Genomic DNA, 17,240 nt, shown 5'->3' on the forward strand with positions numbered 1-17,240 from the left:
AAATGAAAATGACAATGGAGCCAAGTGCCAGTAGCCTGTAATCTTAACTATTCAGAATGCTGAAGATATGAGGATCATGGTTCAAAGCTATCCCGGGCACAAAAAGTCTGTAAGACTATCTCCAATGAACCACCAGAAAACCAGAAGTGGTCTATGGCTCGAGTGGGAGGGCATGAGTCTTGTGCTGAAGAGCTTGGGGACAGTGCCCAAGTTTAGAGTTCAAGTCCATGACCAACCCAAAAGAAAAAAGAAAATGATGATGGAGGTTCTGAATAGTTCTCTAATGAAATTGTATCACCAAAAGAAAAATTAAGCAAGGTAAGACAACCCCACCCCACCCCCACCAAGGTCAATACTAGCCAGATGCTGGTGGTTCATATACTCAGAAGGCTGAGATCTGAGGTTTGGGGCTCAAAGGTACTGTAGCTCAAGTGGTAGAATGCTAGCCTTGAGTGAAAGAGCTCAGGGATAGTACCCAGGCTGTGAGTTCAAGCCTCAGTGCCTCTCTCTCTCTCTCTCTCTCCCTCTCTCTCTCTCTCTCTCTCTCTCTCTCTCCTCTCTCTCTCTCTCTCTCTCTCTCTCTCTCTCTCTCTGACATACACACACGCAAAGTTTTGCCTACTTTCACAAATATGTCAAATCTAGACATAACATGATAATGATAATGATGATGATGCAGATCATGGGACATAAATAGAAAATGAGGACCATTTAGAGAAGAGGAAATATTACTAGGGGGGTAACAAAGAGGAGGATCAAAATAGTTCAAATATAAAGCTAGCATAATAAAACTCACCAAATCCTGGCAGATGTAACAGTAACCCTTCTATACATTACCCCAACAATAAAATAATTTTTAAAAAAAAGACTCACCAAATCCTGTTTACAATAGTGAAAAGAGGTAAGGGAAGAAAGGAGGGGAATCACATAAGAAATAGACTTGTTTTAAGGATATTTGACACATGTATGGAATTATAAAATGAAAAGCCTCTGTACAATTAAGATTTGCTTCATTTAAATGGAAATAACACGTTCTCTGGAGGATACTGGCATATTTACATAAAATACTTCTTGTTCTATTATTTACATCTGTGCTAATACTGAGAACTCATGGCCTGGGCACTGCCCCTAACTTTTTATTCAAGGTGGGTGCTCTACCATCTGAACCACAACTCCACTCTGCCTTTTTGTGTGTGGTGGTTCATTAAGAGAGTAGAGTCTCAGGGCCGGGAGTTTGGCCTAGTGATTAAGAGTGCTTGCCTAGCATGCACGAAGATTCAACTCCTCAGTACCACATGCATAGAAAAAGCTAGAAGGGGTGCTGTGGCTCAAGTGGCAAGACCACTAGCCTTGAGAAAAAAGCCCAAGGTCAGTGCTCAAGCCCCGAGTTCAAGCCCCACAACTAGAAAAAAAAAAAGTACAGTCTCACAAGCTTCCCCACTCTGGTGGGCCCTAAACCCCAACCCTCAGCTCTCAGCCTCCTGAGTAGCCAGGATGGCAGGTGTGATCTGAGAATAATGTCCACCTCCTCGACTTTAGCCTCATCGCTTGTGGGGGCTCTTCCCGGATTCTGTTGTACAGAGGGTCTTTCTCTCCATATTCCCCAGAGGACATCTTCTGTGAGCCACGTGGTCCTTTTCCACCCTCCTTCAGGACAGTGTTATCATGCACTCGTGGATGGGTACTGATCTATCACATTGCAGGTTTCTGCACTCATTGTTGGAGATAATCACATTCTTCCAAATGTGTCCAGTTAAGAGTGAGTGACACAGTCTCTGTTCACTAGCTGGACCCCATTAATCTCTGCAGCTGCTTGCTACTTTATGCAAGGACATAATCCAGCCTCGTCAGGACCTGAACCCACCGGGTGCCCCAAATAGTCTTCATTGTCCTTCTCCTCCCCTCTACAGTCCTCCCCCCCCTCCTTCCTCTTTCCCTCCCTTCCTCCTTCCTCCCCTTCCTTCCATCCTCCTCTCCTTCCTTCTGTCTCCCTTTCTTTCCTTCTTTCTCTCCCCCTTCCTTCTTTCCTTCTTTTTCCCTTTCTTTTCTTCTTTCCCTTCCTTTCCTCCCTCCTCCTCTCCTTCCTTCTTCTCTCTGTCTTTTCTCCCCTCCCTCCCTCCCTGCCTTCTTTCTGCATATGGTTCTAGAGATTCAATTCCAGATCTTACACATGCTAGACCAAGTGTCCTATCACCAACCAAGCTCTCTGGTTCCTTTGGCTCTTTTTGTGTTGGGTACAGTGGTGAGTGGGGAGAAGGGTGGGTGGTATTACAGCTCGAACTCATGGTCTCATGTTCTTGCTTGGCTTTTTTGTTGAAGGCTAGCATCTTACCACTACAACCACAACTCCACTTCTGGTTTTCTGGTGGTTAAGTGGAGATAAGGGTCTCAGCCTGGCCAGGTTGGCTTTGAACTGAGATCCTCAGATCTTAGCCTCCTGAGTAGCTGGGATTACAGGCATGAACACCAGGACAAGGCTTCTGGTTTCACCTCTCTCTCTCTCTCTCTCTCTCTCTCTCTCTCTCTCTCTCTCTCTCTCTCTCTCTCTCTCTCTCTCTTTCCTTTTTAAATATTTATTTATTCATTAATTTATTTATTTATTCATCTATTTGGTGCTGGTCCTGGGGCTTCAACTCAGGGCACTATCTCTGGACTTTCTGGCTCAAGACTGGCACTCTACCACTTGAGTCACAGATCCACTCCCAGGTTTTGGTGGTTCATTGGAGATAAGAGTCTCTTGGATTTGTCTGCCTGGGCTGGCTTTGAACCATGATCCTCAGATCTCCATCTTCTGACTACGGGTATGAGCCACTAGCCCCTGGCTAAGATCATTTCTCTCTGCAGTATATACAGCCACTATGTTCCTAAATGCTAGTAACTCGAGGGAAGGGGCGCACGTACTCGGAGAAGCAGCTCCGTGGCTCTGTTGAGCTTGAAATGAAGGAGTTCCTGCAGCTCGAGGATCATCCCTTTGTACTGCATTGTGGTTTTGTTCCCCAAATCACACCGTGGAGTTTCCAATAACATCAGTTTCATTTTCTCAATTAACTAGAAAAAAAAAGGATCTTTTTACATTAATCCACTGAGAAGCAGAGGCTCAGGGAGAAAGAGAAGTCCTGGCACTCTGGACCCAAGGGATATCTCCCTGTGTATAGATTCTGTATTTATTCTGTGGTTTCAGAATAACTCCAGGATAACTCTCCATGGCAGAGCATGAGCCGAGAGCCCGTGGGTGAGTGGTAGCCTATTGCCACGTGAGGCTGTGGTGTCCACCGTGCTGCAGACAAATACCTGAGACGGGGACATTTAGGAAGAAAAAAAGGTTCACTCAGTTCCAACTTGTGTGAGCCTCAGATCTGCTCCTGGCCTCATGATGGAGATGGGGGTCAAAGAAAGGCAGTGTTAGCTGCCATGGCACAGGCCTTGAAGGGAAGAGGAGAGATGCCATGCCAGCCCACCACAGCCCAGGGTCCAGTGTCCTGGGGGGTGGTGATGACATGGATTCATCATCTCAGAATGTCCTCTTACCAGAATAAGGGATAAAAATCTGAATATTAACAGATAACATACAGAAAAGTTCTACATTAAGCCAGGGTGGCTGTTGTCTGCTCGTGGCTCCTTCTGTCATCCTAGCTACTTAGGAGTCTGAGATCTGAGGATTGTGGTTCGAGGTCAGCCCCTACTGGAAAGTCCATGAGACCCTTATCTCTAACTAAACAGCAAAAAAATATGAGTGGAGCTGTGGCTCAAGTGGTACAGCACCAACCTTGAAGTGATAAAAACTCAGGGACAGCACTCAGGCCCTGAGTTCAGGCCCCAGGACAGACCCACAAACTAAAGACAGCATGGTTGAAGATAAGTCATATGGATTCAGTCCTAGCTCTCTCACTAGCAGTGTGTCCTTGGGAAAGTTATTTAACATCTCTGGGCCTCAGTTTCCTCCTTTGTAAATGGGGTTAACAGTGTCAGCTTCACTGACTGACCTGTGTATGCGAGTTTGTTGAATGAATGTGAGAACTAAAGAAAGATTTTTTACTGGAGGGTCTATCTTAGTTTGAGGACCTGCTTTAGTTTGACATAGCTGTAAAGGTTTTAATCTTCTCTCCCTCATTTGACCCAACCATTTTTACTCATCCCTTTTCTACCTCCTCCAGCATTTGTGACCTCTTCTTCTATCCTCCACATTGTTGTTTGTTTTTGTCTTTGTTTTGCCAGTCCTGGGGCTTGAACTCAGGGACTGGATGCTGTCTCTGGGCTTTCTCAAGGCTAGCACTCTACAACATGAGCCACAGCACCACTTCTGGTTTTTTTCTGTGTATGTGGTATTGAGGAATCGAATCCAGGACTTCGTGCATGCTAGGCAAGCATTCTACCACTAGGCCAAACTCCCAGCCCCACAACCATTTTCTTGTTTGGTTGTTTGGTTTGCTTTCTGCACTCCAGGCCTTAGCACTGTTCTGAGGCCAGAACTTGGTCCCTTGAGCCACAGCTCCACTTCTGGGTTCACTGGGGATAAAGAGTCTTCCGGACTTTCTTGTCTGGGTTGCCTTCAAACCAAGACGGTCAGATCTCAGATCTCTGAGTAGCTGGAATTACAGTTGTGAGCCATGAGTGCAGACAGCTTTAATTCTTGGTTTGCCTGGGGCCTCTCTCAACCCACCACCCCTGCAAGCCAGGTGTTACCTGCGTGTCTGAGATGGCAGGCATGCACCTGCTCCCTGGCTCTCCCTCGTGTACTTTGCTCTTGTTGTTAATCGATTTCCCTTTGGGGAGTTTCCTATCAGATGGTGTGCACAAGACAGGGCTGCGGCACTTACATACAGGACGAGTTTACTTTTCTCCATAACCGCTTCAAAGCTCTGGTTCAGCTCTTCTCTCCACAGGCTGATGAAGCTGTTCATTTCCTGGGATTCTGAGGGGTCAGGATTCCCGTCACACGCGAGGTAATGCATCCACTGTGGAACGAACACGCTTGGCAGCTGACACATGCTGATGACAATGACAATTCAACCCAAGTACCTGCTGGAAGTGGGAATTCTCAAGGTGGGGTGTGTGTGTGTGTGTGTGTGTGTGTGTGTGTGTGTGTGTGTGTGTGTGTGTGTATTAGTCCCAGGGCTTGAACTCTGGGCCTGGACACTGACCTGAGCTTTCTTGCTCAAGGCTGGTGCTTTACCATTGGAGCCACAGCTTCACTTTTGGCTTTATTTTATTTTATTTTTTGCTGGTGAATTAGAGGTATGAGTCTCCTGGATTTTCCATCCCAGGCTGGCTTTCAACCAGGAGCCTCAGATCTCAACCTCCAGAGTAGCTGGGACTACAGGTGTGAGCCACTCGACTCAGATGGAATTCACCAGTCAGTGAGGACCTGGGACCTTGAGTCCCAAAGGGTCATGTGCTGCATTCACAGAATCTTCTAGCTCCGAGGCCAGGCTGAGAGATGTTTGGGATCCAGGCTCTAGAGTCCAGAGTAGGCCAGACACTGGCAGCTAGTGAACTCCTTGGCTCTTAGCAGCGGGCAGGAAGAAGTTATTTAGCCATCACCCCCAGTCTCTGAGTGTTGAGAGCCCTGGTTCCTCATGCAAGTTAGGGTCACAGCTCTTGAGCCTTGAGTGTTTGAACCCTTAATCATTAGGGCATGGCAGATCCCAGGAACTAAAGTTAACATACCCTGGGCACACAGTCCCTCCTGACTGGCTCTTCACCACATTCTCTGCCCTTTGCTGTCTCTGATCCCTGCTTTGTGGAACTCTTTCTCTTTTTCTTCCTTCCCTTCCCTCCTTTCTTCCTTTTTTGGCAGTCCTCAGGCTTGAACTTGGGGCATGGCCACTCTCCTTGTGCTTTCTCAAGGCTTGTACTCTACCACTTGAGCCACAGCACCGCTTCTGGCTTTTTCTATATATGTGGTACTGAGGAATCGAACCCAGGGCTTCACGCACCCTAGGCAAACACTCTACCACCAGGCCACACTCCTAGCCTTCTTTTTCTTTTAACTGTATCTATTTTGTCTTTATTTACTTTTGTTTAGAACCAGGGATCAAACCAAGGGCTTTGCATTTGCTAGGCGGGCGCTTTGCTGTTAATCTACACCCCAGCCCTACAGGATGTTTTGGCTTCCTGTCACCAATTGCTTCTGCCACTCCTTGGTCATCTGTGCATTTCAGCTCAACCCATTCTATGCACCTGTGAAAGTCAGAAGTACGCAAAGAAGACCGCTTTGTGTTAGGCCTGATACTAAAACTCGGGGTGGGGCGCGGGAGGGGGGCATGAGAGTGAGATTAAAAGAACTTTTTCTATAGATAAATTTGAAGTTTCCTGGAATTAAAATGACTAGAAGACTACCCTTGTGCTCACAAAACTATTTGCTTGAGAAAGGAAATGAATCTACCTTACCCGAGAAAGAGATCTGGTTTCTTGCTTTAATTTCTCTGCTTCTGGGAAACACATCTCTAATAGATAAAGTTCTTCTAGCTCCTGGGTTCTCCTTTCCAGATCCTGTGAGACAAAAACAGATAAGTCCATCTGCTCTTTTTTTTTGTCAGTCAGTCCTGGGGCTTGAACTCAGGGACTGGGCTGTTGTCCCTGAGCCCTTCATCTCAAAGCTAGGGCTCTACCACTTTGAGCCACAGCTCTACTTCTGGTTTTCTGGTGATTCATTGGAAATAAGAGCCTCATGGAATTTCCTGACCAGGCTGGCTTAGAACTCGATCCTCAGATCTCAGCCTTCTGAGTAGCTGGGAGGTGTGAGCTACCAGTACTGGCATCGATCTGATCTTTCATTTCAGCTTTGGCTCAAAAGTAGCATCCATAATTTCTTTGGGGACATCGTTTCAAAGTAGAAATTTAAAGGACTTTGTATACAATGGTAACATCTGAAACTAGTGTTGCGAAAGCAGGCTCTGTAGTGTATAAAAGCCGCCTTCAGATTATCTGAGCTTCAGACCTGAATTCCTCGTTCCATTTACTCATTCTTTGCTTTGGCAGTAAGTGTAAAGCCCTGTGTTCAAACCACAGGGCTGCCAAAAATAAAAATAAAATAAGAATTCAATTATAACCAGGCAACATGCCTGTAATTCTATCTACATGGGAGACTAATAATAGAAGAATGGAAGTTTGAGGCCAGCCTGGACAGAAAAGTTCTCGAGACCCCTTCTCAATGGAGGACGAGACATGGCAGTCTGTGCCTGTCACCCTAGCCATATCAAGAAGCCCAACAGCTGCTGGGTACAGCAACTCACAGCTGTAATCCCAGCTACCCAGAAGGCTGAGATTTGAGGGTCGTGTTTGGAAGGCAGTCTGGGTAGAAAAGTCCATAAGGCTCTTATCTCTAGTGAATCTGGAAAAATCAAGAAATAGCGCTGTGGTTCAAGTGGTAGAGGGCCAGCCTTGAGTGAATAGATTTAGGGCCCTGATTTCAAGTCCAAATACTGGTAGTACACAAGAAAGAAAGAAAAGAAAAGGAAGGAAGGGGAGGGAGGTAGGGAGGGAAAGAGAGGGAGGAAGGGAGGTAGGGAGAGAGAGAGAGAGAGACAGACAGACAGACAGACAGACAGACAGACACACACACACACACACACACACACACACACACACACACACACACACACCCCTGTGAGGACAGAGCCAGCCTGGGTAGGAAAGACCATTAAACTGTTCTCTTCAGTCAACCACTGAAAAAGCCAGGAGTGGAATTATGGTTCAAGTAGCAGAATGCTAAGTCCTAAGTACTCGCCCTAGGACTGATACAAAAAAAAAATTTTTTTAGCCCAAGATAAGTAGATTTTACCTACATGTGCCCAGGAAGGAAGTGATGCCTCCAATGAACTAGCAAAAAATACTCAGCTGTAGGTTTCTGCATAGCAAGCATGAGGCCCTGAGTATAAACTGCGGCATTACATATAATATATTATACATATGCAATATTAAATGCATATATATGCATATAATATAGAAATCTATATGTAATCTATATGTAATACAATCTATACTATATATTCAACATTTATATAATATCTATATTGTATAATATATATAATGTAATATATATGATATAATCTATATAATATATATGAGAGTAATATACAATATATGATATATAAAATAACAATGCATTATATATGTGATGGTATTTGATATATGTTATAAGTTATATACAATATATACTACATATATGTACATATTGTTATATGATTATATATCATATAGTATAAAACATCAATACATTGTACACATATATTTTATATTACATAATAAGTAACATCATATACATGTATATATAATGATATATAACATTATGTATATGTATATATATTACATATATGTGTTAATTTACTATGTTACTATATATGTACTATATACTATATATACTATATCTGTACAATATACAGTACACACTATACTATACACTGTATACTATACTATATAAATACTATGTATATTATACTACATATATGTACTATATATACTACCTATATTGCTTATGTGGTAAACATAATGATATATACAATATAACATATACTAGTATATATATGCTATTATACATAACACTAGTTTTATATACATAGTATTACACTAGTGTTATAGCATATATAATATTTATAGTGTATATAATATATAACATATTCATAGACTTGCTTATATACATAAATCTATATTTATGTATTATGCATGTATAATAGAATGTTACACTAATGAAGAATTAATTATATTATTTCATTTACAAACAAACGGATGGACCTGAAAAAGTTATATCAATTGAAATCGGGTCCAGTGACCGAGAATGCATGTTTTCTCTCCTATATAGAAGTTAGGTCTAATTTCTAAATATGTGTTACCATATCCAGGGCCATATGCACACACGCACAAACACAGGAACTAAGTAGGCATGGTATATACAAGGGAGAACTCCTTGGAACAAGTTGTAGTTTAAGGAAATGACTACTGGGAAGCAGGGCTGAATGGAGAGCGGAAGGGAGGGTGGATGCAGGCCTCACATTCAATGTCCCTGAGTAAACATGAAGCCAGGTGACTGGAGGGGAGACAGAGGAGAAGGAGGGAAGGAGAGACATGAGTCACATTGACAAGTTGAATTGAAACCTGTTTGTATAACTACTTCATGATAAGAAAAATAAACAAAAAGAATATTACTGCTCAGGTGGTAGACTCCACACCCTGTGACCCTTAGACCCTGACTTCAAACTCTAGGTCTATGCCCACAAAAGCCATCACTAACTCCTACTTACTTTTTCTTCAAGTTGATGCCATTTTTCTTCTTCAATTCGCTGACGCTCAAGCCTTTCTTGTTCTTCTTTCTCAAATTTCATCCGGGCTTCCTCTAAAGAACCAAAGTATAAAGAATGATCTTACTGATTCAATCAGTATATATTTAGGCTCTTGAAAATCACTTATGAGCCAAGTGCTGGCAGGACAGAACTGTAATCCCAGCTACTCAGGAGGCTGAGATAGGGGAATCACAGTTCAAAGACCAGACCAAACAGGATCCCAAAGGAGACTGAAATTAAAGAATTGTACTAAAGTTTAAAAGTGGTACTAGGGTGAAAACTCAGGCCCTAGGTGCTGTCCCTTAGCTTTTTTTTTACCCTAAGGAAGAATTTTGAAAAGAAAATTACTGGGTATGGAAATACCAGCCCATTAGTTATATAATATATATATATATATATGCAAAGATCATAGAAAATTCTGCACCTTCCTCTTTCAGTCGCCTCTCCTCTTCCTCCTGCAGAAGTTTCAGTCGCTCAGCTTTGGTGAGTTTCTTCTTACCCTGACCCAAAACAAAGCCCACAACATATAAAAGGTTACTAATATGCCTCCAACTTACCTAAAAAGAAAAAAAAAAGACATGTTCCTCAACTATTAAGTATGAAAAACACTTCTGCTTTCATGAATCCATTTTTCTTGTAGACAAGACAACCTCAGAGTGTGCAGATATCGAAAAAAAAAAACAAATCTGGAGACAAATAAGAATCAGCTAGGCTTGAAAAGTCGCTCACACCTGGAACTCCAGCTACTGAGATCTAAGGATTGTGGTTCAAAGCTAGCCCAGACAGCAAAGCCCATGAGATTCTTATCTCTAATTAATAATCCCCCCCAAAAAGCTGGAAGTGGAGGGTGGGTCACAAAGTAGGGTGCTGGCAAAAAAGCTCAAGGTCAGCACCCAGGCCCTGATTGGGCACCAAATGAGAGAGAGAGAGAGAGAGAGAGAGAGAGAGAGAGAGAGAGAGAGAGAGAGAGAGAGAGAGAGAGAGAGAGAGAGAGAGAATAAAGGAGGAAGAGACCAGCTTGTAAATTACTCAAACACAGAAAATCACACACACACACAATTTAGACAAGTTGTTCCTTTCTAGTTTAGCCTTAAAATAATAGCAAAGTTCATCCTGTTGCTATGAGGAAGTCATACATGCGTACATATAGCTTGGAAATTGTAAACATGTCTGTATAGCAACTGGCAATAACATTTATGGTCAGCTGTGCTGGTAGCTCACAGCTGTAATCCCGGCAAAAACTGGAGGTGGAGCAGTGGCTTACATAGTAGAAGCCAGATGTGAGTGGACAAAATCAAGCAACCACTTAATGCCCCAGAACTGGCACCATAAAAAATAAAAATAAAAACATCCTGATATTTTTATATCCTGACTTGACTAGTTTGTGGTACTAAGTACAGGAAAATAGCATTAGGGTTTTCACTGAGGCATGTACTAAGTGGCTTAAGTTATAGCGACAGCCCTGAGCGTACAAGCTAAGCATGAGCTAAGCATGAGTGGCTCACGTCTGTAATCACATCTAGCTACTCAGAAGGTTGAGATCTGAGGATCATGGTACAGTGGGCCACGCAGGAAAAGGCCACAAGACTTTGATCTCCAATGAACCACCCCCCCAAAAAAATGGAAATACAGCTGTGGTAGAAGACTAGCTTTGTACAAAGAAGTTCAGGGACAGCGTCCAGGCCCTGAGATTAAGTTCCACAACTGACAAAAATGAACATGGAAATAAAAATGTTTCAAGTTAGGTATAAGCTTATACCATTTTTTTTCTTGGTTAACTAGAGATCTGAGTCTCTTGAATTTGTCTGCCCAAGGGGGCTTCAAAGCATAATCCTCAATTTTAGCCTCCTGGGTGGCATGAGCCACCAGCACTCAGTCTAATTTTCTTTTCTGAGACCCTAATGTCATTTTAAATAGTACTGGTTTATGAGTCCGTGTGTGTGTGTGTGTGTGTGTGTGTGTGTGTGTGTGTGTGTGTGTGTCTGTGCACGTGAGTGAATTTAGGGCCTGGGCACTATCCAAAGCTAGCACTGGACCACTTGAACCATACCTTCCCCTATGGCTTTTTGCTGGTTAGCTGGAGATAAGGATCCTTCCTTCCTTGCCTAGTTTTTTTTTTTTTTTAAATACATTTTCAATCTGCATTGGGTTGAATTCGTGGATGCAGAACTGACAAGTAATGAGGACTCTTAGTGTGAAAGAGAAGGACAGGGAATCTATGGTGCAGTCATCTGTAAGTTATGTCTTAAAGCCTTAAAGCAGGCATGCTAAACCTAAATCCCTGCGGGGACCACATAGGTCAATAAAATAAGGGGCCTTGGTCAGATCTGTGCCAAACAAAACATTTTTTTTTTTTGCATTCCTGAAGGTTGTATCCCAGTCAACTATTATCTCTCAGGACGCTCAGTCCCAAATTAACAGAATCCCAATCTCATAAGAGATGAAAAATCATTTTTTACATGGAAATACTTTGACAATTGACTGTTCATTTTTAATGTTATTGATTTGATTCCTCTTCTTGTCAGGATTTTTCTTTATCACCCAAATTGGGGTCAAATGTATGATTCTCTTGTCTCAGTCTACTCAGTAGCTCTGATTACAGGAATGTACTAATATGTCTAGCTTAGCAACTGAGTTTTAAAAAGAAATGAAGCTTCTGATGTCAAACAAAATACATAGGTAGTTTAATCTTTGTCTTAAAGTCCAAATCCACAAAGAGAAAAATGAAATGGATATTCCTGACAGAACAGTATATTCTTTATTGAACCCAAATTTTCTACCCAGTATAGACAGACAGACACACACACACACACATACACACACACATACACACACTAACCTATCTAAAATCTTATTCATTTAGGGTTCACTTTTTTGTTTTTTTGGTCGATCTTGGGGCCCGAACTCAGGGCCTGAGTACTGTCCCAGAGCTTTTTCACTCAAGGCTAATGCTCTACTACTTGGAGTTTTCTCATTCGTTGGAGATAAGAGTCTCATACACTTTCCTTCCTCGGCTGGCTTTGAACTGGGATCTTCAGATCTCAGCATCCTGAGATAGCTAGGATTACAGGCACCCAGCCAGGACTCACTTACAGCAGTTTTCTAATTTTTTTAATTTTTCTTAAATAAGCATGGACTGTTAATTCAACGTTTTTCTACAAAAAGTAACAAAAAATTTAAGAACTAGAGACAATAGACTTTTTAAGGGTAAATATTGAAACATAAGATCAAATTTGCAACATGTGTGTAATTGTAAAGCATTACTCCATGTTTTGTTTTTGGTTTTGGTTGGTTATGGGTCTTGAATTCATTTTTGCTCAAGGCTACAGCTGTGCCACTCGAGCCACAGCTTGACTTCCAGCTTTTTGCTGGTTAACTGGAGATAAGAGTCTCATGGACTTTTCTGTCCAGGATGGCTGAATGGCAGTCTTAACTCTGCAACCTGAGTAGGATTACAGTTGGCCTGGAGACAGTTAACTCTATGGTTTTAACTAGCATTAATTTCTAACAGTTTCCTAAATTCTATAGCGTGAAATACAAACACAAACTTGTTTTAAGATTGCAGAAGAAATATCTTTTCAGAGATCTCCTTTGAGAAAATAATTTCCACATACCTTTTTTGCTTTGGGACCCTAAAAATGAGAAAACACAAGAATCGATAAATTATTTTAAAATTCATACCTTGAAGGAAAGTAACATGATCACGTAAGGTGTTAGGAGATGGGTAAAAGGGGGCCAGGAGTTTGGCCTAGTCGTAGAGTGCTTGCCTGGCATGCACGAAGACCTGGGTTTGATTCCTCAGTTCCACATACATAGAAAATAGCTGGAAGTGGTGCTGTGGCTCAAGTGGTAGAGCTCTAGCCTTGAGAAAGTCCAAGGACAGTGCTCAGGCCCTGGAATAGCCATTTTTTAAATTACTATTTTTTTTGTGGGTCATGGGACTTGGACTCGGCCTGGGTGCTGTCCCTGAGCTCTTCAGCTCAAGGCTACTGCCCTACAGCTTGAGCCACAGCACCAGTTCCAATTTTCTAGTGAATAATTGGAGATAAGAGTCTCACAGGGACTTCTGTCCTGGGCTGGCTTTAAACCATGATCCTCAGATCTCAGCCTCCTGAGTAGCTAGGATGACAAAGACTATGTGACGTCACCCAATATTAAGATCATCGTTTAAAGATGTGGCTCATTCACTGTCCAGTCAGGAAGGACCATTAACTAGGTTACAAATAGTCATTATTGATATTTTGGTATAGCAGTTACTAATGGGTCATGACTGATTATTGGTGTTCATGTTAACTCTGCAAGCATAGAATGGATCACGTGGTGTATGTGTGTGAATAGATACATACTCATATACACACACATACATATGCACACATGTATACTCATATACACACACACATACATATGCACACATGTACACTCATATACACACACACGTACACATGCACACATGTATACTCATATACACACATACGTACACATGCACACATGTATACTCATATACACACATACGTACATATGCACACATGTATACTCATATACACACATACGTACATATGCACACATGTATACTCATATACACACATACGTACATATGCACACATGTATACTCATATACACACATACATACATACATATGCACACATGTATACTCATATACACACATACATACATACATATGCACACATGTATACTCATATACACACATACGTACATATGCACACATGTATACTCATATACACACATACATATGCACACATGTATACTCATATACACACATACATACATATGCACACATGTATACTCATATACACACATACATATGCACACATGTATACTCATATACACACATACGTACATATGCACACATGTATACTCATATACACACATACATACATACATATGCACACATATATACTCATATACACATACATACATATGCATACATATATGTATATATACATGCTTGTTTTTATAGATGCATATGTATAGGTTTGTGTATATATATATATATATATATATACACACACACACACACATATAAACAATCTGTAACATCAGATTGTTTTTCCCGTAAAGGGAATGAGGCTAAGCCTGCCTCCTGGAGACACGCCTGGGAAACACACACACAACACCCCTGGTGGATGTTTACATGGAAGATGTTGAAATCTGAGTCTCTCCAAGTGACCAAAAAAAAAAAAAAAAAATCCGTCTTCGTACGCGAGCCTTTGCAAGGAGCAAAGTAAAATGAGATCCGCGTTTCATGAAAGGCTGAGGAGGCATAAAAATAGATAAACAAACAAACAAATAAATAAATAAATTTTTAAAAAATTAAAATAAATCCCTTTCTGGCCCAAATTGCCAGAATAAGAAGAGCCATTTGGGAGAGGAACGAGGATCGGGCCGGAATTGAAGGCTGGGCCCAGGTTTCCAGTCCATGACTGGGGGGAGGGGTGACAAGGTCAAAGGTCGGGAGGGGAGGAGGGCCACCCCTCCCCCGTCCCCTCCGGACTCGACACGTCACTCGGCGCTCGTCCTTTCCCCGAGCTCACCATGGAGGACGACCTCTCCTCCTCCCGGCTGCCTGCCTCAAGTCCGAATTCACCTGTGTGGACAGACGCTCCGCCCCCTCGTTGTCGGGACGACAGGCTCCGCCCACACGGCTCCGCGCAGCCGCGTTTGGGGCTCTTCCGGTCGTTTCCGTCCAGCCCTCGTCGCTGACGTTTTTTTCGACCACGCCCACACGGGTCTGCGCAGTCTCAATGGGGCTGTTTTTCGGTTTCCGTCCCGCCCTCGTCGCCGACGTTTTTTTCGACCACGCCCACACAGGTCCACGCAGGCGCGCTGGGCCCTTCCGGCCGCCTCCTCGATCCCGCCGCGGGTGTTTCCGGGCGCTTTTACGGCCCGCGTCGTGACACACAGCGCTTGCTGTCGCGGCGGGCGCGCTTTACGGCTCCGGGGACCCCCGAGCGTCGGCGAGGCGGAGCCGCGCGCGCCGGGTGAGAGTCGCGGGGTGCTGGCCGGGGTTCGGGGGCGACGCCCGCCGCCGGGGAGGACCGGGAGGAGGGGGAGGCGGCGGCCGCGCGCTCGGCCCCGCTCCCCCCCCCCGCGTGGGCTCCGAGGCGGGGCCGGCGCCTTCCCGACGCTTCCCTTTCCCCGGGGCCCGGCCCGGCGTCCGCCCCTCTCCCTCCCGGTCGGCCGGGACTCTGGACGTGCCGGGGGCCGAGGCCCGGCGAGGCCTATCCCCCACCCCCCCGCCCGTCCCCGGGGTCACGACCTTGTGCCGCCTCCTGTCCCCGGGTCACGACCTTGTGCCCCGCCCGTCCCCGGGTCACGACCTTGTGCCGCCTCCTGTCCCCGGGTCACGACCTTGTGCCGCCTCCTGTCCCCGGGTCACAACCTTCGGCCCCAGGCGACCCACCCCCGCTCCACGGGGCCGCTTCTTCCTTTTGTTTCTTTGTGGCAGGTCTGGGACTTGAACTCGGGGCCTGGGCGTGCTGCCCCTGAGCTATCATCGACAATATAACAATAGGTACCATTTCAGTAGAGGCCATTCCAGTAGGTACCGTAGAGACAGCTTCAGTAGATGCCATTCCAATAGACACAGTAGAGACAGCTTCAGTAGATGACATTCCAATAGACACAATTCCAATAGACACAGTAGAGACAGCTTCAGTAGATGACATTCCAATAGACACAATTCCAATAGACACAGTAGAGACAGCTTCAGTAGATGACATTCCAGTAGACACAATTCCAATAGACACAGTAGAGACAGCTTCAGTAGATGACATTCCAATAGACACAATTCCAATAGACACAGTAGAGACAGCTTCAGTAGATGACATTCCAGTAGACACAATTCCAATAGACACAGTAGAGACAGCTTCAGTAGATGACATTCCAATAGATACAATTCCAATAGACACAGTAGAGACAGCTTCAGTATATGACATTCCAGTAGATACAATTCCAATAGATACAGTAGAGACAGCTTCAGTAGATGACATTTCAATACATACAGTAGATACAGCTTCAGTAGATGACATTCCAACAGATACAATTCCAATAGGTACAGTAGATACAGCTTCAGTAGATGACATTCCAATAGATACAATTCCAATAGATACAGTAGAGACAGCTTCAGTAGATGACATTCCAATACATACAGTAGATACAGCTTCAGTAGATGACATTCCAATAGATACAGTTTCAATAGACACAGTAGATACAGCTTCAGTAGATGACATTCCAACAGATACAGTTTCAATAGACACAGTAGATGGCTTCAGTAGATGACATTCCAACAGATACAATTCCAATAGGTACAGTAGATACAGCTTCAGTAGATGACATTCCAATAGATACAATTCCAATAGATACAGCAGATACAGCTTCAGTAGATGACATTCCAATAGATACAATTCCAATAGATACAGTAGAGACAGCTTCAGTAGATGACATTCCAATACATACAGTAGATACAGCTTCAGTAGATGACATTCCAACAGATACAGTTTCAATAGACACAGTAGATGGCTTCAGTAGATGACATTCCAACAGATACAATTCCAATGGGTACAGTTGATACAGCTTCAGTAGATGACATTCCAACAGATACAATTCCAATGGGTACAGTAGATACAGCTTCAATAGATGACATTCCAACAGATACAATTCCAATAGGTACAGTAGATACAGCTTCAGTAGATGACATTCCAACAGATACAATTCCAATAGACACAGTAGATACAGCTTCAATAGATGACATTCCAACAGATACAATTCCAATAGACATAGTAGATACAGCTTCAGTAAATGATATTCCAATAGATACAATTCCAGTAGATACAATAGATACAGCTTCAATAGATGACATTCCAATAGATAATAGATAATAAATACAATTCCAATAGATACAATAGATGCCATTCCAAGATACAATTCCAGTAAATACAGCAG

At 43.4% G+C, this 17,240-nt stretch overlaps 1 protein-coding gene across 2 annotated transcripts in view; it reads right to left on the reverse strand.

Annotated features, from left to right (window-relative positions):
* Dnai7 (dynein axonemal intermediate chain 7) overlaps positions 1–13,230 on the reverse strand; it is a 30,925-nt gene extending 17,695 nt beyond the window's left edge. The window contains exons 1-6 of one of the 2 annotated variants that reach the window (XM_090324534.1): positions 12,893–13,228; positions 9,703–9,778; positions 9,240–9,331; positions 6,391–6,492; positions 4,818–4,955; positions 2,902–3,048 (exon numbers count right to left, since the gene is read on the reverse strand). In XM_090324534.1, coding sequence (XP_090180660.1) covers positions 2,902–3,048; positions 4,818–4,955; positions 6,391–6,492; positions 9,240–9,320 — 468 coding nt within the window. In that variant the 5' untranslated portion in view covers positions 9,321–9,331; positions 9,703–9,778; positions 12,893–13,228. Of the gene's footprint in view, positions 1–2,901; positions 3,049–4,817; positions 4,956–6,390; positions 6,493–9,239; positions 9,332–9,702; positions 9,779–12,892 lie in introns of both variants that reach the window. The other variant, XM_090324535.1, reaches the window with a different exon arrangement.
* Between the last annotated feature and the right edge of the window lie 4,010 nt (positions 13,231–17,240).

This window comes from Megascapheus bottae, chromosome 35 (assembly GCF_031878675.1).
Source record: "Megascapheus bottae isolate mThoBot1 chromosome 35, mThoBot2.hap1, whole genome shotgun sequence".
In the NCBI taxonomy this organism is placed as follows: Eukaryota; Metazoa; Chordata; class Mammalia; order Rodentia; family Geomyidae; genus Megascapheus; species Megascapheus bottae.